General features: G+C 42.3%; 1 protein-coding gene and 1 pseudogene across 3 annotated transcripts in view; one reads left to right on the plus strand and one right to left on the minus strand.

The window, feature by feature from the left end:
* Positions 1 to 24,488, minus strand: part of XPO6 (exportin 6) — a 117,163-nt gene that overhangs the window by 73,194 nt on the left and 19,481 nt on the right. For 2 of the 3 annotated variants that reach the window (XM_033217917.1, XM_033217916.1), the window contains exons 2-4: positions 11,600 to 11,690; positions 7,205 to 7,317; positions 5,906 to 6,103 (exon numbers count right to left, since the gene is read on the minus strand). In XM_033217917.1, the coding sequence (XP_033073808.1) occupies positions 5,906 to 6,103; positions 7,205 to 7,317; positions 11,600 to 11,690 (402 nt within the window). Of the gene's footprint in view, positions 1 to 5,905; positions 6,104 to 7,204; positions 7,318 to 11,599; positions 11,691 to 24,488 lie in introns of those variants that run through there. The other variant, XM_033217918.1, reaches the window with a different exon arrangement.
* Positions 9,064 to 9,184, plus strand: LOC117088887 (annotated as a pseudogene).

A 24,488-nucleotide genomic window follows, 5' to 3' on the forward strand; every position in this document is an offset into this window, starting at 1 on the left:
GCTGAGGCAGGAGAATCACTTGAACCCAGGAGGCAGAGGTTGCAGTGAGCTGAGATCGTACCATTGCACTCTAGCCTAGGCAAAAAGAGTAAAACTCCGTCTCAAATAAAAAAAAAGAAACATCACTTAGAGGATATTTAGGGAGCTCTTTTTAACCATTCAAAGTACATTCTCATCATATTTTACAGATAAAAAGTCTAATACCATGAACTTAAAAACAGCTAGAAAACAATGGTCTTTTATACCTAACATGACCATTTTTACACATGTCCAGATTCCTACCACAGCCTTTGTTACTTTTTCTAGTAACCAAGTTTTGTGTGTACATGTATATAAATTACATCTATATTAGTGATTAAGATGTGTAAATCAATTTGTGATGTCTTTTCAATATGCATGCTGTTAAATCAACTTTATACTTCTAAACTCTGCATGCTTCAGAGAAGGTCATGATTAAATATGGCAGAGCAACAGCACACATACATGTCATTAAACTATGACTAGTTAAGATTTTGCAAATACCTATGTAGCAAATTAAGTTACTTTTTCTATCACCTATAATAGTCTCTCTACCATAAGAAAGTTTAATTAAATGAGACAAAAAAAAGTACGCCTTCAACAGCATAGCACCACCTACATCTTACTAATCATTTTTACAAAATTCAAAGCATTACTATTACATTTATTTTTTAATTTCCAGAAATGATAAAAGTAAACAAGTTGCCACTAAGATTATCTGTTAATTGCTACAATCTATAAAAGAGCAGACAATTTGAAAAGCACTTCAAGTTTTTCTTTAATCTTAATTAAGTTTAAATGTAGTTAATTCCCTGACATGCTTTTCTTTTACTTACTCAAGCTAAAAATATATATAAACTTTAGGGAAGAGGAGAACACTCAGGAACTGTACCCATACAGATTTTATATTCTTCACTTCAAGAAATATAGTGTACAAGCTGGGCGTGGTGGCTCATGCCTGTAATCCCAGCACTTTGGGAGGTCGAGGCGGGCAGATCACTTGAGGTCAGCAGTTCGAGACCAGGCTGGCCAACATGGTGAAACTCCATCTCTACCAAAAATACAAAAATTAGCTGGGTGTGATGGCAGGCACCTATAGTCCCAGCTACTCAGGAGGCTAAGGCAGGAGAATCACTTGAACCCAGGAGGCAAAGGTTGCAGTGAGCCGAGATCACCCCACTGTACTCCAGCCTGGGCAAGAGAGCAAGACTCTATCTCAAAAAAAAAAAAAAAAAAGAAAAGAAAAGAAAAGAAATACAGGGTACATTCCTTACCCTTACAAATAACTCTCCCTATCACAAAACAAGGAAAAGCTCATCCCTAAAGAACAGGACAAGTACTCAATAATGGGAACTTAAGGTCAATTCAAGTGTCTTCAGAAGCAGCACTAGGTAACCAGCAGCAATGAATGATGTGTTTAAAATGCTCTCTATAAATTCAGGTCTCTTGAACACTAAAACTCTGTATATTCTCCACAATTTTTATCTTTGTTTTCTAAAAACTGGGCCTATTTCTAACACTGACTTAAATTCAGATCATGCAGTGTAGGGAGGACAGGAAATTTCTCTTCACACAATGAAGTAGAACTGATCCTTGGTAAGCCTCTCCTTCCATTTGCAGACCTTTGGCTTATCGGTCTATATTCTAAAAGATTCCCATTACTTCCTCCTTTTCCTTTCTTTCTCCTCTACCTCTTGTCTCTATTTTCCCCTCCAGGCTGCATTCTTACTCTCTCAGCTGGAAATGACTCGTAATGCCAAATATCCCATTTGGCAATATATACCTTCCTATAAATATGAAATGCTGTACTTCCCAGAAATAAAAATCCCCCACAATATGAAAAAATCTATCTGCAAGTTCTCCTTCCTCTCACCATTTAGGGAAAAGGGAGAAGGTCAGGCAAGAAGCCAGATGAAAAGAGAAAACTATTCTTTACTTGAGAAAGAGCTTGATAAAATGTGTAATTTTTCTTCTCATTAGCTTTGTACCCAGAAAGCTTTTTATTAAAATAGTGTTTCCCTTTACCATCTTCACATCTTTAATTTAAGCTTGTAACACAGGTAATCTCTGCAGTTTAACAGACAATGAGCTCCTGCAGGTTGAAGAATAAGTTCAGGTTTCTAGTGTGAACTTCTGAAAAGGTTCCATCGTTTTTATTACACAACCCAACAGAAGAAACAGCAATTCTCTCCTGTGCTGCTTGCCCCTTAAGTAGCTGGTCCCAGGCACAATGTGACCACAGGTTCTGCTCAACAGACTTCAGGAATTTGAAGAACAGGTTCTAGAACCGTTGGTGTCACATGTGCGCTGGCGTATATGCGGGCAGGTGGGAAGGAAAGGGGTCGGTTTCAATTTCGATTACTTCTCCAGCAGCCTAGAAAGGGTATAACCAACCCACAGCACGTAAGGCTGGGTTACCAAATCAACCCCTCTCTATCTGCTTATGGTGGTCACTACAATTATAACAAAAACTGCATAGATACCACCCAACAAACTGTCACAGAGTTCAAAAAAAACAAAACCATGCACCCCAGACTGCAAACACAACATGAGCCCAAAACAACGCTTTAGATGATTTACTCAAAGGATCATGTGATGGTGAAACTGATTCCAGAACCAGTTTGGCATTATTTACCAATATCTGAAGAAAACATTTACAGTTAGCCCTCCATACCCATGTGTTCTGTATCCAAGGGTTCAAACAACCACAGATAGAACATAATCAGGAAAAAGAAGAAAAAACGGCTGCATCTGTATTAAACACGCATAGTTTTTAATAGTCATTATTTACTAAACAATACAAGTATAACAACTGGTTTTTTTTTTTTTTTTTTTTTTTGAAGGAGTGCAGTGGCGCGATCTCGGCTCACTGCAAGCTTCACCTCCTGGGTTCACGCCATTCTCCTGCCTCAGTCTCCCAAGTACCTACAACTACAGGCACCCGCCACCACGCCCGGCTAATTATTTTTGTATTTTTAGTAGAGACAGGGTTTCACCGTGTTAGCCACATGGTCTCAATCTCCCGACCTCGTGATCTGCCCGCCTCAGGCTCAGTATAGCAACTACTTACAGAACATTACGTTCTATTAGGTATTAGAAGTAATCTAGAGATGGTCTAACCTACACAAAAGGATGTGCATAGGTTACATGCAAACTATGCCTTTTTATATCGGAATTCGGCATCCATGAATTTTGGTATCCAAGTGGGTCCTGGAACTAATCCCCCACAGATACAAAGGGATAACTATATTATCAGAAATGTCAGCAGTTGAGCACTGATCATTCTTGACAAGGCTTATATGCCATTGTCTAGTTCACAAGAATAAATAAGAAGCAGGACATAACACAACTGGAAAGGATTTCAAAGATCACTTAGTCCAAGCCTCTCATTTTACAAAGAAAGAAAGGGAAGCTTACGTAAGCAGCAGGAGGTGCTAAAATCAAAGAGGACTTTAGGTTAGGGGCAGTGGCTCACGCCTATAATCCTAGCACTTTGAGAGGCCACGGCAGGAAGATCACTTGAGGCCAAGAGGTCAAGACCAGCCTAGGCAACATAGTGACACTCTATCTTTATTAAAATTAAAGAAAAGAAAAAGATGACTTTACAAAGTTGGGTGCGGAACCCAAACCTGCTGCCTCAGAGTCTGGCTCTTTCTACCATATGGTGTTTCAAAGTCACAAAAGCTACATGAGGTTAAAGGAGTCATTATTGAAGGGGCTGAAAGGGGGAGGTGGTGGAGAACAGTGGACAACTAGCCTTTTTAAACCTCCAGAAGCCCTTCACCTAAAAGTGCTCTCTTCCAAATCCATCTTTTGTTACAAATAATTATACTTCAAATGTAGCCAGGAAACGTTCTGTTCTTCATCACACCAATCCCAGTGGTGCAACTGTGGCTCCTCCTTACCTGCTATCATCAGGCCTGTGACTCTCCGTCTCAAGGTCCTTCTCTTGTCACAGGACGCACCACTAACCAACCCAGGAATAGGTTCACTTAGAAGACTCCAAACACTCTTAGTCTTTCCTGTCTCCAGTGGGCTTCCCTGGCGCCCACTTAAGAAAGCTTTGGAAAGGGTTACCATAACCATCCTCAACTTGGAGGGAAGGGAAGTGTATTGGACAGAACGCCAGGGAAGTGTCTCCTGTCTCATGTCCCCCGAGTCCAGACCTACTTGCCTGCTTGCCATTCCTCAGATCCTGTGCACCTGCTATCCTCTGCCCCAAATACTGTTCCTCTAGATACCCACGTGGTTCACCCCATAACCCCCACTCAGGTTTCTGCTCAAATGTCTGTCCCCAGAAAAGCCTTCTACGAGCATCCCATCTAAACACAACCCCCGCTAGTTTCTTTCCCCTTCCCTGGATTGAGTTTTCATCGTACTTATAAATACCTCCAAGTGTGTATCTGCTTATTGTTTGCTGATGCCCCCATCCCCGCCCTGAGATCATAAACTCCAGAAAGGCAGGGACTTGGTGTTTGTTCATTACTATATCCCTTCACGTGCTTAGTGTTCAACAAATAGTTGACTACTTGAATAAAGGCATGAATCTCCTTGGCAGTAACAACCCAATATATCTCTAGATGAATGAAGCACTATACAAAACAAAACTAAATGAAGAATTTTTGTGCCCTTCTGAGAGACAATCTGAGAGAAGCACTTTGGAGGCTGAATTCTTTTTTAATTGCTGCATCATTAAAATGCTTTGAATGAAGAGCAGGCAGAACATTAGAAAATGATATTGTTCTGGAAAATCCTACAGTCACTGAGACTATAACCAATTTTCAAAGAACTTTATTTCTATAAACTGTATATAATACCCATTTCCTGCATACCCAAGACTAGCTCAATAACATGAAAATGTTTCCAACTTGACCACAGGATTCAAATGAGCAACAGCATCTCCCTCACAGCTTTTAGGTCCCAACTACTCCCTTCTGACTTCTAAATCCTGACCCCAGACCCACACTTCCTAATGTCTCATTAGTTATTACAGAGAAGGAACACAAATTTTAAATGCATTTTCTATCAAACTGAATTCACCAACTTCTGCCCAAACTCATTCCCCTTCTTTCAACCCTGGCCTGAAAAATCTATCTGAACCAGAAAATTGGAAGTCATTCTAGATTCCTCCCTTCTCTCCCCTCTCACCTAGTGTCACTGGCTTCCTGCCCCTATCCCCTGGGTGCCTCACCTCCACCCACCAGGTCATCTCCTTTTGGTTCAGATCCTCTTCATCCTGCCTCTTTCCCTCTCACCTCGCCCCTCTGCAATCCAAATCCCAGCTAGCCATCATTCCACCATGAACATGTAGCCATGTTTTCTCCCTCTTCAAAATTTTCATTAGCTCCCTAGGAAAAACTACGAATTGCACAATGGAACCCCCCAACCATTCCTGGCCTGGCCTCTGCCCATCAATCTAGCCCCTTACTCTACCACTTCACCATCTCACATCTCAGCCCAACACCACTAAGTCTACATGCTATGCCACCGCAGCACTCTGCATATACTCCCATAATAATTACCATATTATTGAGTAATTACTGTTTGCACAGCTATTTCTCCCACTAAATGCTGAAACTACTGAAGGCCTCACCCTTGTACCCTTAACACCTAGTACAGCACCTAACAGACTTTCAAATACTGGCTGAACAAACTGCACAACAGGTTAACAAAGAGATTAGGTTTTTCTCCCCCACTTTCTCCACTGCACAAAGATACAGTATGTCTTATAAATATAAAGTTAAGTGAATGTGATAATCTGTCCTACAATAACCTCACTACTGCAGTTCTAAAATGCTAATCTTAAAAGTCCTCTTCAGGACAAGGAAATAATCACTTCAACAAACAAACTATTTACAAGATAAAGTTTCCTTAGGCATATCCTTACCTGTAAAATGTTAGTAAAAAAGTCGTGATAGAACATGGGCCAATCCTGACGTCCAATATCAACAATAACTTTGCAGAGCTTGTTCCGGATAAAGTAAGGTAAGGTTTTATGGTGAGCCAAAAGGAGTTTGGGCAGGCAGCTACGGATTTCCATCTTATCCTGAGATGGAACCCCAAGCCACATTTTATTGATCAGATTCTGAAAAACAAATACACATCTTTTAAGTTAACAACCTATACACAAAAATAACTGCTTTTCATCCCACAGATAGCTATATCACTTATAAACAAGAAACCCTCTTTAAATAAAGGTTTGGGGCAATATGGCAATAAGAATAATAAAAGTATTCAAATCTTATGACACAGCAGTCCCATAACAGAAACAAAAAGCTGTATATGTAAAAACTTTTTTACACCACTGTCTCTAATAGCCACCAAAATATACTGACAGAAACAACTTCAATGTTCAAAAACAGAAGAATGTCTTGGTGAATAATGTCATAACTACATGTGGAGATATAAAATAAAGTGGGGAAAAGCAGAATACAAAATATCATGGGCAATATGATTACAACTAGATTTTTTTTTTTTTTTTTTTGCGACAGAGTCTCGCTCTGTCGCCCAGGCTGGAGCACAGTGGCACAATCTGGGCTCACTGTAAGCTCCGCCTTCCGGGCTCATGCCATTCTCCTACCACAGCCTCCTGAGTAGCTGGAACTACAGGTGCCCACCACCACGCCCAGTTAATTTTTTTTTTTTTTTTGTATTTTTAGTAGAGACGGGGTTTCACGGTGTTAGCCAGGATGCTCTCCACCTCCTGACCTCATTGATCTGCCCACCTCAGCCCCTCAAAGTGCTGGGATTACAGTCATGAGCCACTGCGCCCAGCATACAATTAGATTTTTTTAAAGGTGCGCACAGAAAACAAGGATTGGAAGAGAGGCGATATAAAGAAAACTTTTTGCTGTTGGGGATGATGCTATTATGGTTATCATTTCTCCTCCTAAAATGTTTTTAATTATCTTTCCCTTATCAATGATAATAGGCAGGGAACAGTTATATGTTACCACAAATGACCTACCTACTTAACCCTAAAGTCAACCATCCATCTTACCTTTCTAGTGTGGAAGATGGAAGATGCCCCAAACAACACACAGCTACATAAAGACAGTATGTGGGACGATGTCCCAGAGCTGAGCTACCCTCTCCCAGCACATTACACCTCTAGTCTAGTGCCAATGATATGGCAATACGACTACAAAATCCTTTTCAGAAGAGTATAAAATTACTGACAACTTACCTCAAAAACTGTTAAACTGTACATCATTACATAGTCATTCCTAGTGCTGGAGAGAAAGTACAGGCAGAATCTCCAGGCTCCTATTTGCTGGGCAAAGTTATTAAGAAGCTCCTCTGGAAAAGTTAAATGGTAACAAAAGAAAGCTATGAAAATACATGAAATTAGACAAGGTTGGGCTATCTTATTACTATTTAAACATTCCTCTCTGCATATAATGTAAATGATGTCAAAACCAGCAGATTCTTCAAGATAGAAAGAATAAATCATACAATATTTTTCTGCATCTGAGGTGACCATGGACACTGACAATATTTTCAGCCATCTAAAAGCCAATAACCTTGCTATGGTTATTTCTCTAGGCAGAGAAACTTTCACTGCTAAAGTTCTTATTTAAGCTAATATGTGGCTGGAATGTTCTAAGAGTACCCTTCCATCTTCTTAAAACTGCTAGCTAACTTCCTCTGAATGTGAGCTACATTCTAGCACCTCACCATTCCTCTACAAATCTTCAGTGGAGTCTACATTGTTCACACACAAAATGATGGCTAGAAAGGCAGAAAAAGAAAAGATTAAGACTAACCCTACAAAGATAGGAAACGAAAAAAATGCAAGGAATTCAAAATGGCTAACTCTTCATTTGGGTTGGTTTTATTTTAAAACACCGCCACCAAAAAAGTGAAATGACCTGAGGCGAGAGCAACGATGACGAGTGTTGCGGCGAGCAGCCCTGTCCACACATCATGTTGGTTAGAAAGGTGTTCCTCCTCCTCCTCAGGCTGCTGATGGCATCAGCCAGAACCCACAAGGCAGCAAGCATTACGGGGCTACCATTATGTTTCTGGACATGCTGTCCCTTAGTCACCTTGAGCTGCTGCACTGGTCATGAAATATAATCCAAAAAGGGTAAAAAAGTACAAAGGCCCACAACTTTGAGAGATTCTAGAAAGCCTTTGGAAAAGCAGAATACACAGCAGTTTCTTCTAATCCTCAAGTCATTGCTCTGCTAGTTCCCTACAACTTAAGCTAAATCCAACGAGGCAGTCTCATTAAAAAAAATCCATGGAAAGGCCAGGCACAGTGGCTCACATCTGTAATTCCAGCACTTTGAGAGGCTGAGGCAGGAGGACTGCTTGAGGCCAGAAGTTCAAAGACCAGCCTGAGCAACACTGAGACCCTGTCTCTACGAAACAAAGAAAAACTTAACTAGATATGGTGGCACATGCCTGTAGTCCTAGTTACTCAGAAGGCTGAGGCAGGAGGAGACCTTACTATGTTGTCCAGGCTGGTCTTTAACTCCTGGCCTCTAGTGATCCTCCTGTCAGCCACCTGAATAGCTAGGATTATAAGCATGAGCCACCACGCCCAGATGGCTATTTAAAGAAAAAAAACTCAACAACTTAGGAGAGTCTCAAAATGAACAGCTTTGGTGTGCCTGAAGCTTTAGCTCAGGAGGCCGAGGCTGCAATGAGCTATGATCATGCCACTACATCCAGCCTGAGTGATAGAGCAAAATACTATCTCTTTAAAAAAAAAAGAAAAGAAAAAAAGGCCGGGCCTGTTGGCTCACGCCTGTTAATCCCAGCACTTTGGGAGGCCGAGGCAGGCGTATCACAAGGTCAAGAGATAGACTATCCTGGCCAACACTGTGAAACCCCGTCTCTACTAAAAATACAAAAATTAGCTAGGCGTGGTGGCGCACGCCTCTAGTTCTAGCTACTCGGGAGGCTGAGGCAGGAGAATCGCTTGAACCCGGGAAGTGGAGGTTGCAGTGAGCCGAGACTGCGCCACTGCATGCGTGGCAACAGAGTGAGGCTCCGTCTCAAAAAAAAAAAAAAAAAAAATCCAAGCCTTTCAATTTTAGATCATTTCAAAGAGGGCTCACAGGGCTGTGAAACCGTGAGCTCTTAATGCTATGACCAAAGACTGAAGTTCTCTATAGGATGCCATAGCACTCAATGGTTTTCCTGAAGAGATATTGGGGGGAAACATATTTTTGTAGAGACGGAGTCTTACTATGTTGCCCAAACTGGTCTCAAACCCCTGGGCTCAAGTATTCCACTTGCCTTGACCTCCCGAAGTGCTGAGATTGCAGGCATGAGCCACCATGCCCAGTCAAAAAAATTATTTTAATAAAAATAAAAGTTAATTACAAATCCCTAAAAGGAAGCTAACAGCCTGCCCTAATAATTAAGCAAAGGTTTCTGTGAATCCCCAAGATGAAGTCAAACCGGACTGGAACTGAGGAACTCTGGGCTCTGTTCTAGACTCTGAGTCTGACCCCAAGTGAGTCACTGCTCCTCCTTGATGCTTCTGTTTCCTCCACTCTACAATGACCACACCGTCTCAAGGTCCTGCTAACAGCTCTATCAATTTCTAGAGCACTAGTAATTTACCTTTGCTGGAGGGTGGGTGGAGCCCTTTGAAGAAAAGGCTTCCTTCCTTTCTCTGACCAAACTAGGAAAAGCCTACAGTTTATCCCAAGACCATAGAAAAGAAGCAGTAAGTGGTCCAAGCCCACACACTCAAATAAAGCTACAAAGACTTTCTGTACAAAGTCTCTTTGACTAGGTACAAAGAGAACTGAACTAAGACAAGCCTACTGTATAGAAACAAACCCCCAGATTCCCCTCAGCCTGCATTCAAATTTGGCATCTGGGGCATTTGGCTACTTAAATCTCTTTTAAGATCAGATGAGAATATGAACATGTTCAGCAGGTTCTATGTTTAATTCATGAAATAAAAGGTGAGCAAGGCAGAGGTTGCAGTGAGCCAAGATCGTGCTACTGCACTCCAGCCTGGGCAACAGAGGGAGATTCCCATCTCAAAAACAAACAAACAAACAAACAAACAAAAAATGTTTGCCGGGCGAGGTGGCTCACGCCTGTAATCCCAGCACTTTGGGAGGCCGAAGTGGGTGGATCACGAGGTCAGGAAATCGAGACCATCCTGGTAACACGGTGAAACTCTGTCTCTACTAAAAATACAAAAAATTAGCTGGGCGTGGTGGCGGGCACCTGTAGTTCCAGCTACTCGGGAGGCTGAGGCAGGAGAAAGGCGTGAACCTGGGAGGCGGAGCTTGCAGCGAGCCAAGGTGGCACCACTGCACTCCAGCCTGGGTCACAGAGCGAGACTCTGTCTCAAAAAAAAAAGAAGGTGAGCAATATTTGATTTGCAAACCAAAAATTAAAGAATCAAAAGCATTTCAATTATAATCTAAAAAAAGACTTCAAAGAATAGAGTGTCAGAATATCGAAGACTAATGGCCAGGCACGGTGGCTCACACCTGTAATCCCAGCACTTTGGGAGGCCGAGGTGGGCAGATCTCTTGAGGTCAGGAGTTCAAGACCAGTCTGGCTAATATGGGTGAAACCCCCGTCTCTACTATAAATACAAAAAATTAGCCGGGGGTGGCGGTGGGCACCTGTAATCCCAGGAACATGGGAGGCTGAGGCAGGAGAATCGCTTGAACTCAGGGGGCGGAGGTTGCAGTGAGCCAAGATCACCCCACTGAACTCCAGCCTGGGCAACACAGCGAGACTCCCTCTCAAAAAAAAAAAAGGGGGGAGGCGGGGGCGGTGGCTCACGCCTGTAATCTCAACATTTTCGGAGGCCGAGGCAGGCAGATCATGAGGTCAGGAGATTGAGACCATCCTGGCTAACATGATGAAACCCTGTCTCTACTAAAAACACAAAAAAATGAGCTGGGCGTGGTGGCGGGCGCCTGCAGTCCCAGCTACACAGGAGGCTGAGGTCAGAGAATGGCATGAACCCAGAAGACGGAGCGTGCAGTGAGCCAAGATCATGCCACCACACTCCAGCCTGGGCAACAGAGCAAGACTCCGACTCAAAAAAAAAATTGAGACAGAATCTTATGTTGCCCAGGCAGCAGGAAGTCCTCAAATGTAATACCAGTTATGGGATTTCTGGGCACTATTAGGTTCAGATCAGACCTCTGCACAGCAAAACACGTTGATTTTGACACTTTCCAGAGTTGTTATTGTTTTTCTTTAAATAACCATCCAGGTGCGGTGGCTCACGCTTATAATCCCAGCTATTCAGGAGGCTGAGACGGAGGATCACTTGAGGCCAGGAGTTCAAAAGCAGCCTGGGCAACATAGCGAGACCCTGTCCCACTCACCCTAGACCCTCCACCAAAAAGTCGAAGGCTTCTTATATAAAAGTTCAACAACATTGCTGAAATTAAGATCCATAGTGATGGATTTTCTTCCCTTTGGTCAAGTGGAGGGGTTTCCCCAGCCAGGCGCCAGCAGAATCAGAGTGAAAAAAGTAAGAATTCAAGGGGAAAGCATGCAGTCACGCCTATGAACAACTCCTTCCTCCCTACCAGGGCCTCCTCATTATAAATTCTTCTTTACAAGTCAACGCTCCACTTACCTATCTCACGTTTTCTTTCATTGCTCGTACAATCGTGAAAAAATTCTGTCATCAGACTTTCCAGTGCCCTGAGAGAGGCTTCTTCAGATGCCTAACAAAGGAATTTGAAAAAAAATCAATAAGCTGTATCTTCAGTTCCACCGTTCCTCAGTTCCTTCTAAGTCACATTCAACAGCAAGGGCAATTTACTTCCTCAAAATCTTGGTTCAACATTCTTCAAATGCATGGTATACACCAGAAAAACTGAAGGGAATTTCCCAGCTGACTCGAAACCCAATGTTGTTGCTGCAGCCTCTATAAATTCATGCTACTGTGCAGCTGATTTTCAATTATGTATGCTAAGGAAAGAGGAAATTCAAAATTCAACTCTGGAATCATGGTTGAAAGCAAATTAGCCCCTGGCCCTTCCTGAATGGGCAGAGTGGGGAGATTCAAGAAGGCTAGAGCAGGCCGGGCGCGGTGGCTCAAGCCTGTAATCCCAGCACTTTGGGAGGCCGAGACGGGCGGATCACGAGGTCAGGAGATCGAGACCATCCTGGCTAACACGGTGAAACCCCGTCTCTCCTAAAAATAGAAAAAACTAGCCGGGCGAGGTGGCGGGCGCCTGTAGTCCCAGCTACTCCGGAGGCTGAGGCAGGAGAATGGCGTAAACCTGGGAGGCGGAGCTTGCAGTGAGCTGAGATCGGGCCACTGCACTCCAGCCCGGGCGACAGAGCAAGACTCCGTCTCAAAAAAAAAAAAAAAAAAAAAAAAAAAAAAAAGAAGGCTAGAGCTCCTCATAGACTATCCATCCCTGATACATTTCTCCTGCGTCTGAATAATGTGCCATATTTTGATTCACAGCACTTATATCAAACTGCTTCATGGATTCTCAGGGGTTTTTGGGGGGAACCGGGGAGAGTTGTCTTTTTTTAAGAGACAGGGTCTCTCTTTGCCCAGGCTGAAGTACAGTGGTAAAATCATAGCTCACTGCAGCCCTCAATTCCTGGGCTCAAGCTATCTTCCCATCCCAGCCTCCCAAAGCAATGGGACTACAAGTGTGAGTCACTCACTGCACCTGGCCATGGATTCTTGGCGGTTTTTGAAGGCATTCCAGGAGTCATACAGTCAATTCTCAATCTCACATGAGCAGCCAACAGAGATTAAAGTACAGCTGAGAACCAAGCTAAATAGGGATTCAAAATTAGTTCCTCTAAACCACAGGCCCACAGTGAAAGCCAGACTCTCAGCAGAACTGCTCAGGTTGGAAATGAAGAGGAGAGGGCCCAAGGCCCCCAGTGCTCATCCTCTCCCTTTGGGGTTTATATTGAGCCCCAAATCCCATTTCCCTTATTCTTATTCAAGTAAGAGGAGTCGCAGAAATAAACTTGAGTTAACAGTCTTCACACAACCTGCCTTCAAAAAGGTAACCATTCCCAAACCATTTTTGAGTCATCACTGGTATAATTCTACCCCAGAGATCATCAAGAGCCAGCAGTAGTTCTGATTGTTTAATCATCTCTTAACTTCTTTCTTCCTACCTATCTCCCTTCCCCATATCCTTTCCATCACCCATGGACTGAGACCTGACTATAAAAACTGCATTTTAAAACAACAAGCCCACACTCAAATGTGTCACATGTCAAACTATAGTATACCAGAGGCCTCCGTCCGGTGATTGACTTTGTGAAGACTGAGGAACTTTTCATCTCTGTGGAAAAACCAGCACTTCTCAGTACCAATTACAGAGGCTGAATCAGACTTGATTCACAAGCGTGTGCACACCAACCAACACACTCAAATGCACCACACAGAACGCAGGGCCACGTTCATACAGTGCAAGGCACATCTGTTCCTCCCACACTGAGGTCACAGAATGATGGCTCTGCAATGACACCCGAACTGTGACACAATGAATGATGAATTACTGTATAGTACTTTGAGCGCTTGTGAGTGAGAGGGACTTTCTTCCCTGAACTTTATATTTAGGATAAAGATTAGCCTAGCCCCCTACTCCACTTTCAAATGTCCATATCGGTTTAACTAAAAAATATCCTTGGCTTGCAAGCCAAGCTGTTTTATTAAAAACTATCTATTTTTTCAAACCCAGAAATAATCTGAAAAGTGAAGCTAAAATAAGACTGCAATCTTCTAAAATCTGTTTCAAGTGTTTGTGTTGATCAAAACAGCCTCACTGTTCTCACTTACTTTATAAATAAATGCTATAAATGCAAACCTCTAAAATGAGTGTACATAAATAAAAGAACGCCATAGACTGTTTCACAAATCAAGTCTGGTATGCCATTTCATTTGAAAAAAGGATGTGCTCTTTAAAATAAAAAGGTTGTGGGAAGATGCAGAAGAATAAGAAAAATAGTGCATGTTAAAATAAATAAATAGTTCTTCTGGAGCCAAAATGTGTCCCTGGAAACTAAGGGCACATCTGCAAATCATCTCTCTATACAACTTCTTCTTGTGTTGAATCATTTTAAAGTAGATCCTGGAGCAAATGTGAGCTTATCACATCCAGGCAATCAACCACCAAAATTTATTTAGTACTAGATTCTTGAGGAAGAGAGTTGAGAAATAAACGATTACTGGCAAGTTCCTGATAATCTCAAAAAGAATCCAACTCTGTCTCCATTCCTGGTCCCACCTACCCTTTACTCTCTGCCCCAACCCAAGAAGTTACGGTTCTTGCGGAAAGTGGAAGGACAAAAGTACTCCTAAAAATCCCAGATGGGCTGGTCCAAAGGTACTGAGTTATCTCAATGGACTGTTTGCAGTCAGTTACAGATGCAAGTCCTTGTTCTACTCTTTCCCCCATTCTCACTACTGCACTTCACTAGTCTTAAAAAAAAAAAAAAGATGCATTCTCCCATCAAATGATGGCTACATGAAAAAGGAAGCTCCAAAACCTAATCCAGGGCATCACCAGGCGTTTCCCAACAAGAACAAATCATTTCTATATCTGTAACAACAATACCTGCCTCACATGGTGATATGGGATCCAATGAGACAATCCATGTAAAACTGCTACATAAACCGTAAGGAATCATCTAATCTGTAGTTATGGCTGCTCTCATTTTTATTTGGTCTCAGATACCAAATGAAAATAGACCAAAGCAAAACAACGCAAGTGGTCAAGCCTACTTTAAAACTAGAGACTCATGCCCTCAGGTTTAAGGGCTTTGTCCCAATCATATCTAGTGGGGCTTTTCAGACTAAATTTCAAAATGAAGCTACGTAAATGTATACAGGGTAAAAATCAGGAGGCTGAGAATTTGCCAACATCACACCATCAGAACAGAAGTAGAAAAGACATAGAAGGCACATTCAAGGATACTGGTTCAAGGATACTGGAGAATTCCCTGGCTCCCGTTTGGCAACAAGGCCACTGGAACCTTGGCCAGCTGTTTCAAGCAAGTGGTGAAGCCAGAATGTAGACTGGGGTGAGTTAAGGAATTAACTGCAAGTGAGGAAGAGGTAATACTCCAAGCAGATTACACTTTCAAGTAATGAAAGGGACAAAGAACATAAAACAAAATCCAAGTGCCATTGTGTGGTAGGGAGACAAGGCTTCCATTCCCAAAGGCTACGCAAAAACTCCTACGCTGCATTAATTTATGAAGAACAAGAAAATTTATCTGACTGCCTCCTACCTTGTGCTTGGGATTTAAGCCTCAGACCTTGACAAACTAAGGAAAGGCAAGATTAGTTTAAAACTAAGTGAGACACATTCACACACAAAAATTCCAGGAGGATTGCAGATACAGAGTATCTTCACAATCTAGGGGTAGGGAAAATTTTCTTACACAGAACACATAAACCACTAACCATAAAAGAAAAGACTGATAAGTTGAAACGTTCATCAGATGGCACAATGGAGAGAGTGTAATAGAAAGCCACAAAATAGGAGCTATCTGAAAAATGGAAAACAGGGAACTCATATCAGAGCATAAAATAACTTCTACAAATCAGTAAAAAAAAAAAAAAAAAAAAAAAGACAAAGGACTTCCATTTTTTTGGACAGGTAAATAATTACTTGTAAAAGAGGATATTCAAAAAGCCTATAAATAAGTGTTCAGCCTCATTAGTTATCAGGAAAATACAAATTTAAAATAAGGTAGTGCTACACATCTATCAGAGTGGCTAAAATTTAAAAGACTGATAATAACAAGTGTTGATGAGGATGCTGAGCAACCAGAACATGCATATACTGCTGGTGGGAGTATACACTGGTACAACCACTCTAGAAAACTGACAGCTGAACATATGCATATCTTATGACCCTGCAATTCTACTCCTTGATATATGCCCAACAGAAATTTTTACATGTATACCAAATGAAAATATACACAAATGTTCATAGCACTATTACACACAATACCCAAAAAGTCAAAAGAACCCAAATATTCATCATCACTGGAATGGATGAATAGTGATTTCTTGATAGAGGAGAACATTATAAGACAACAGGAATGAATATAGACGCATGCAACAACACAGATGAATCTCACAAACACAATGTAGAGTGAAAGAAACCAAAACACATTATTCATTATTCACTTTATAGTAATCTTAAAAAAAAAAAAAAAAAAAAGCCCAACACAGTGGTGCGCACCTATAATTCCAGCTACTTGGGAGGCTGAGGCAAGAGGATCACTCGAGCCCAGGAGTTCAAGGCTGCAGTGAGGTATGACTGCACCAATGCACTCTAGCCTGGGCAACAGAGCAAGACCTTGTCTCTTAAAAAATAATAATAATTTAAATAAGTAAAACTTATTTATGGTATTATAATCAGACTAGGGTTTACCTTGGAGGAGAAGGGGTTCTAGTAATAGTCTATTTCTTTATCTGAGTGTTAGTTACACAAAGATGATCAGCTTTACGATTTATCTGCTTGTATGTAAATATATATACTGCAATTTTAAACACTTAATGTTTTAAAATCCTCATTTTCTAAAGTCCAGGTTGGTGTTTTCAGACTCTTTAGAAACTGTATTTTAGCTCCATCAGCACAACTGTGGCTCTGGGGACTGGCAATAAGCCTGCAAGGTAACAGCGTGAGCATGAGGCTCCTGATTTTTAGGAACCATCTCTTGTCTTCAGAGCTGCCAGGGTGGCAGCACAAGGTATTACAATCCCATAAGCCTATGCTTCCCCAAGAGTTACTTGGCTCACCTCAATAGCAAATGGCACATACACTTAAAATTAAAATCCCTGGGCAGGATGACGAATTAAGCTTGGCTCAGAACATACTCCTGGAGAGCTCTGCATAGATCTAAAACAAACCCAAGTTTTCTGTTCCAGAAACAGTTAAAATCTGCAAAGGTGATAAGCTTGCGACTGTGCCTGCCTTGACTTTATCTGCTCCTTTCACTCTGCTGCTCAAGGGTCAGCAGTTCAGAGATCTATGCCATTGCCTCATTTATTAAGGGACTACTAAGTGCACCAAGACCCATAATCACCTAAAAATGAAAACTTGGAAGAAGGGGAAGGGTGACATAATTTGAGATCACCTTTGCTTCTTCTCCATATTCTCCATCCACAGCCAACACCATCAGGTCTGCGGACTGTATCTTCTCCCTCACCACTATTTCTATGGAGCCCTAATCATCTCCTGCCCACATTACTATAATTGCTTTTACCTGGTTACCAGGTTTTCCAATTCCAATCCAACCAGTACTTTACCGCCAGATAAATTCTCCTAAATATACAGTTTTCTGCCACATTTTTTTTTTTTTTTTTTTTTTTTTTGGCTAAAGACGTGGTCTCACTCTGTTGCCAGGCGAGAGTGCAGTGGCATTCTTTGGTTTTCTTTCCTCATAGTTCAGTGAGGCCTCAAACTCCTGGGCTCAAGCAATCCTCCTGCCTCAGCTTCGAGTAGCTGAGACTATAGGCACACGCCACCACATCTGGCTGATTTTTATTTTTCATTTTTGTAGAGACTGGGTCTTGTTCTGTTGCCGAGGTGGTGTTGAACGCCTGACTTCAAGTGATCCTCCTACCTTGGCTTCCCAAAATGCTGGGATTACAGGGAGCCTCTGTATTTAGCCTAATTTTTTTTTTTTTTTTTTTTTTAAGAGACAGAGTGTTGCTGTATCACCCCAGGCTGCAGTGCAGTGGAACAATCACAGCTCACTGCAGCTTCAAACCCCTGAGCTCAGGTGATCCTCCCCACCTCAGCCTCTTAAGAAGCTGAGACTACAGGCACATGCCATCACACCCAACTAATTTTCTGCTCCAATTATTCTAAACCTAGCTTTAATTCTGGAGTGACTAAGCAACTCAGCTATTTGTTGGACAAATAAGAATCCAATACGCACTAAGTAACTGATACTGCTTAAATTAAGCCCCTGGGATACGATGATGAGTAAGACGGTCCCTAACTTCAAAGAACTGAAGGTGGCCTAGCAGTTACATCCTGTAGTCCTGGCGTAGGTATAAACAGCCTCAGAAGACCAAAGAGAAAACTAACTCTGTCTGAAGGAAAGAAAGCTTCACAGGGATGATTTGGGTTTTGAAGAGCAAAGAAGTTTACTAGGAGGATAAGAAGGAAAGCATGCCTGATTCAACATTACTCACCACAGGAAGCCACTCCAGTCTGAACACTCATGGTATCATAAGCGAGTACCTAGCCCCATCCTGCATTTGCTCCTGAGACTACACTTTATAGTTTAACCTTCATGAATTTTCTTATACAGGTTACAGTACAGATCAGGTCATTTTCATCTTTTGTCTTTGACTTGTAACCAGTACTACAGAATTTTGCCCATGGTGCTGTTACTCTGGTCATTTCAGAACGGCAAAACAAATGCAGGCTCTAGGGTCAGGTTCCCCAAGTTTGAATCCAAACGCGCAGCTTGACCCTGGCCTAGTTATTTAATGTGTCACTGTTTCCTCCTGTGCACAAATGGGGACAGTAAAAGTACCTAACATACTGGGTCATTCTGAGAATTAAATAAAATGTAAAATACATAGTAAACACAATGTCAGGCATGAAGTGTGGGCTGAAAGTCACTGTTCATACATCATAGATATTAGGTTTCTCTCTCTAACCAGAACATTAACTGTCTGGAAAGATGCTCTATCTAGTATGTTTGTATGTTCTACAATATCCACCATGGACTGGTGCTCAACTATTTTAAAGACCAAATTCAAGAGAGTAAAAGGAACAAGAAAACTGTTGATATCACTTTCAGTTTCTCAAGAATACTGGTAATTCCTCCAAACTGAAGATACATGTGACTCTTTACATTTTCCCCTTTAAGGGCTCTGACCATAAGCAGACTTCTGCTCACACGCAGATTCAATCTGTGTTGAAAAATAGGAGACTGCTAACACTGAGACTGAGACTGAAGGTGGATAATAAGGTGCTTTTCCCTAAGATGTGACAGCTAGAAGGTGGTTTCCTCAAATCCTGATTAAATCTGTAACATGTTACCTAATGGCCTCTAAAATAACCCCCTCCAAGCATAACTTTTTTATAAAATTAATATTGGGCAATAATGACTATTTTTTTAATTTTTTTTAAATAAAGATGGGGTATTGCTATGTTGCCCAAGCTAGTCTTAAAACCCCCAGGCTCAAGCAATCCTCCTACCTATGCCTCTCAAAGTTCTGGGATTACAGGCATGGGCCACCACGATCAGTCAAAAATGACTATTTTTTAAAGCCACTTCTATTAAGCTTTTTTTGTCACCCTTTCCCAGAGCCACATTTTGTATAATCTACTAGGAGGTGAATCATATGGGCCTCCTATATTCAGGTTCACGGCTCCTTGAGAGCAAACCTCAACAAAATGAGGACTAGTATCCCAGAGTCCCATTCAACTATCCCTGTGGCACATCTAGAACAGTGTCATTACCCTATTTGCTTGTATATAAAGGTTTCCAAGAAAAGTGATTCTATCCCTGCTGCCAACCAAGGTTAAAAAGTATGCAAAACATATCCGGTATATTACAACACATGCCATGTAAACTTTTATCTGAAAGCTAACAGGATTACCATAGATGTCTAAACTCTCAGATCATCACTCTCACTTCCCTACACCCTTCACCACTGCAAAAAAAAAAAAAAAAAAAAAACAGAGGGAAAAAATCTTTCACCTGTAGGCCTGCACACAAGTATGAGATGAAATACCAAGCTTAAAATAACATGCATGGGAACCAAGGCGAGTGACATTTCCCTATCCCCCTCCTGAGTCATTCAGCTCAAAAAGCTAGAAAGATAGAAAAGTGCATCAAGGAAGCCCCAGTCAGGAGGCCGACATTCAGAACAAGGCTTCCTCCCATCTCTCCCTCCCGTCACTACTGCTCTTTTGCATCCCAGCCTGTAGATATTTTCCTTTTCCTTTTATTTTCTGGAGACACAGGTCTTGCTCTGTCGCCCAGGCTTCAGTACAGTGGCACAAACTCTATCTCCCGGGCTCCAGCTATCCTTCTACCTCAGCCTCGCAAGTAGCTGGGACCACAGCCGCACACCACCACACCCAGCTGATTTTTGTATTTTTTGTAAAGCTGGGGCTTCACCGTGTTGCCCAGACTGGTCTTAAACTCCAGGGCTCAAGCGATCCGCCTGCCTCAGCCTCCCAAAGTGCTGGGATTAAAGGCATGAGCCACAGTGCCCAACTGACAATTCCTTTAAAAAACAAAAAACCGCACACCATATTGAAGTAGAAATCTCATTTTATTTCTCTATTTAAAAAAAAGAAAATGTGGTGAAGTCCACTGACCCTCCACCAGTCTAGCAGTCAGCAGGGCAATCAGGGAAGCCCAGAGACACTGGATGACCAGCTCAAAGACACACAGCCAGTGAGCAGCCAGCCGGAATCTCAGCTCCAGCCACACCCATGTGAGTTCCTTCCTTAGCCTGACTGTGATAGGATGGAGTAAGGCCAAGCAGAGGGAAGACTGGGGTACAAATATACATTGATGTAATTAATTCTAAACATTGTGTACAAGAGTTGCGGGGGGGGGAAAAATGTCTTCTACTGAAGCAAAGAAACAGACAACCACAGCATGTAACAGGACTGCTAAGGCTGGGCAGGCGCACCCAACCCTCTATTAACATGCATCTGGAACAAAGTCATCCCCTTGCATGAGAAACGCTTCTTGTTGTCTTGTCTGCAGCTTAGATCTAGACATAACTTTGCACAGTATCTCCACACAGATATTTAATATTTATTAAAACATACACTCTGGCTGCATCTAAACATAATTTTAGTCATTAAGAAGCACTTTTCAGTCGAGTGCAGTGGCTCACACCTGTAATCACAACACTTTGGGAGGCCGAGGATCATGAGGGTCAGGAGATCGAGACCATCCTGGCTAACACAGTGAAACCCCATCTCTACAAAAAATACAAAAAAATTATCCGGGCGTGGTGGCAGGCGCCTGTAGTCCCAGCTACTCGGGAGGCTGAGGTAGGAGAATGGTGTGAACCGGAGAGGCGGAGATTGCAGGGAGTCGAGATCGCGCCACTGCACTCCAGCCTGGGCGACAGAGCAAGACTCTGTCTCAAGGAAAAAAAAAAGAGCACTCTTCTCCCTTAATCCAAAACTACCATAAAGTTTATCAATGGCAGAACATTCCTCCATTATTTCTTGGGTTTGCATAAAGTGCCCAGATTGTCTGTCTCTTCCACTGATTACTGCTGAGGACCAAGAGTTAGAAGCAAGATGACTGCCAGGTGTCTGAGCCAGGAAGTTCAACTGGTCCCACTGTGGTAAGTGATAATGTGGAAGCAGCACATTTTTTCCCCATGGAAACCAATTAGAGGAAACATCTTTGTATACAGAGGATGGTATGTTTTACACTGGAAAACTCATCCATGTACTATTGGAGAATTCATAAAACCAAGACTCACCAATTAGCTACCAATGGAGAAGTGCACCAGTTTCAATTTTTTTTTTTTTTTTTTTTTTGAGACTGAGTTTAGCTCTATTGCCCAGCTGGAGCGCACTGCAACCTCCGTTCAAGCAATTATGTGCCTAAGCCTCCCAAGGAGCTGGGATTACAGGTGCCCGCCACCACACCTGGCTAATTTTTTTTGTATTTTTATTAGAGACAAGGTTTCACCATGTTGGCCAGGCTGGTCTTGAACTCTTGACCTCAAGCGATCCTGCCCACCTTGGCCTCCCAAAGTGCTGGGATTATAGGCCTGAGCCAGCGTGCCCAGCCCGATTTCCATAATTTTAGACAACAAATCTAAAGACTAAAGAGCATGACAAGTAAATACTACACCTGACCACAGGCTGATCCTGGACTGGAGGGAAAAAAATGCTATGTAAGGCATGACTGAGTCAACTGACAAAACTGGAATAAAGGTGGTAGTAGCTTAGACCAAAGTACTGAATCAATGTTCTATTAACTGAAGATGGTAACTGTCCTGTAGTCATGTAGAAGAATGCCCCTATTAAGAAATACACAATACAGGGCAATGGACCATGACAACAACTTACTCTAAAATTGTTCAGAAAAAAATACATGTGTGTGTGAATGTACATGCATATACATGCATATATGCCTATATATACATATAGAGAGGGAATGTGCAAATAATAAAGTTAACAGGACAAAATATTAATGGTAGTTGAGTTTGGGTAAAGGGTATGAGAGATCTTTGTAACATTTATTCCTTGAAATCTTTCCATTTGAAATCATTTTGAAATAAACAGTTTTTAAAATACCATCCGCTGGCTGGTACCCTCTACCTTGCTCCTGGCTGTTCCTGGCTGCACCCAGCTAGCTTGGCATATGGCAACGAGAAACGGAGAAAAGGACACAATAGGAAGGAATTATTCTCTCAGATGCCAGGTTTATTTTCACCACGGTTACACAGCCTAGACATTAAAATGTTTGCATCTACTGGTTGGGCAACAACCATATCCACTAGGAGCTAAAACACATATATTTTATATACTTATTTATATTCCAGTCAGAAGACTTTAATTAAAACAGCCAAAAAAGTAAATGATAAAAATAGTTATTCTGCAAGAAACTGTCTAAAATAAATGAGTAATACAGCCAAGAATAGGCTCTCTCTTCACAGTCCCATCTGCTTCCCTTTCCCAGGTACATATCCCAGGAGGATGGATGTTTATATCTGCATGCCTAGTATTAAACTCAAAAGATACTTAGTGGGCACATTAACACAAGGCATGCTACCAAGAAATCCTAAAACAGGATCAGAGAATCTTAAGACATAAGTAAACAAACCCCAGAGCACAGCAAGTCCAATCTTGTTCTACAACAAGGAAAATGAAGCCGAGAGAGCATCCTCCCAGTCAGCCAGCTGTGGGTCAAGTGAAGACACAGGCAGGCCACCAGAGCTCTTGCCCACTGACAGCTCCTACACCCCTTGAGGAAGCACAGAGGAGTTCTGCTCCAGGGGTTTTAAGGATGATGAATGAGCTGGCTTTACCTGGCATTGGATGACATCAGGTAATGAATGAGTACGAAACTGACAAACCACTATAAAAGCATGCTGCAAATCTAACATGATGATTAACACTACTGCTCAGGTGAGTAATTTCATTTCAGCTGCAATTACCACCTGTGCTATTTAAGAGCCAGTCTTTTGTAAAACCACTTTCATCCTGAATTATTCCCAGATAGACTTGGCATTTTAAATAAGTTAACATAATGGCTGGACGCGGTGGCTCAGGCCTGTAATCCCAGCACTTTGGGAGGCTGAGGCAGGCAGATCACCTGAGTCAGGAGTTCGAGCCCAGCCTGGCCAACATGGTAAAACCCTGTCTCTACTAAAAAAAACAAAAATTAGCCAGGAGTGGTGGTGGCAGGAACCTGTAATCCCAGCTACTCAAGAGGCTGAGGCAGGAGAATCGCTTGAACCCAGGTGGCAGAGGCTGCAGTGAGCTGAGATCATGCCACTGCACTCCAGCCTGGGTGACAGAACGAGACTCCATCTCATAAAAAAAAAAAAAAAAAAAAAAAAAAAGTTAACATAATATTATTTGACTTCGGTAAAAATCTCTAGACTGCATTACTACTGGGAACTGGGGTAGCATAATCACCCCCTCCAGGTTCCACCCAATTGCCATAAAGTCTCAAGAAACCAAGAGCAAACCAAAGTCTACCATCCTCTTTGTCAATGGCAAAGCTGCAGTGCCTCGCCCTTCCCATTTCTAGTTGGCCTTGCCACCCGCCTCCAGACCTAGGGACAAAGAATGGTGAAAGGATGGCAGGACACAGCTGAGGACAGGCTTCTCTTAAGGATAAGCTGGGGGGAGAGTTCAAGCACAAAGCCAGGCTTTGTGTGTTCTGATGCAGTGACCTCACACCTGGTAGATGTGGACCAATGGAGTGAGGCTCTCCCCGGTGCACCAATCAGATAAATCACCCCTATGGAAAGGAAGAAATGAGAGGGTGGAGACGGGCCCAGAAGAATGTGCCCCAATACTGCTCCCACCTGGTGTGCAGTCAACAATCCCCTGAATGTAGGCTAAAGCAAGAATGAGGGGACAGGAAGGTTACCCTCTACACAAGAAATGAGAAAACTTACAGGTTTTCTCTAATGGGGAACAGCGCTGCCACTGAGGGGTACATGGCCAAGCACAGCAGGCAAAAAAGTGCCAGGTTAAAGCCAGTCCTGGCTCTACTGAGTCTAGTCTGTGGAACTATGGGCAAACCCCACAAGCTCCTGGAGCATTCTTCATATTGAAAGTAATCAGGTGTGTACACTGTGCACATATTGGCTGATACAGTCATCTCTCCCTCACTGTAAGTTCTTCTTACGTAAACTCCATGTGTGGGTCTCCTTTTATAAAGGCAAAGTCCCCCTAAGTTGCCACCAGCTTGTCCCTCTGAATACACCTAGTGCCACCTTTATACGTTTTTTAAATTCATGTTCAGTCACATTCCTCAAAGGCTCTCAAGATAACACT

The sequence above is a fragment of the Trachypithecus francoisi genome, unplaced genomic scaffold, assembly GCF_009764315.1.
Source record: "Trachypithecus francoisi isolate TF-2019V2 unplaced genomic scaffold, Tfra_2.0 Lachesis_group10, whole genome shotgun sequence".
Taxonomy (NCBI): Eukaryota; Metazoa; Chordata; class Mammalia; order Primates; family Cercopithecidae; genus Trachypithecus; species Trachypithecus francoisi.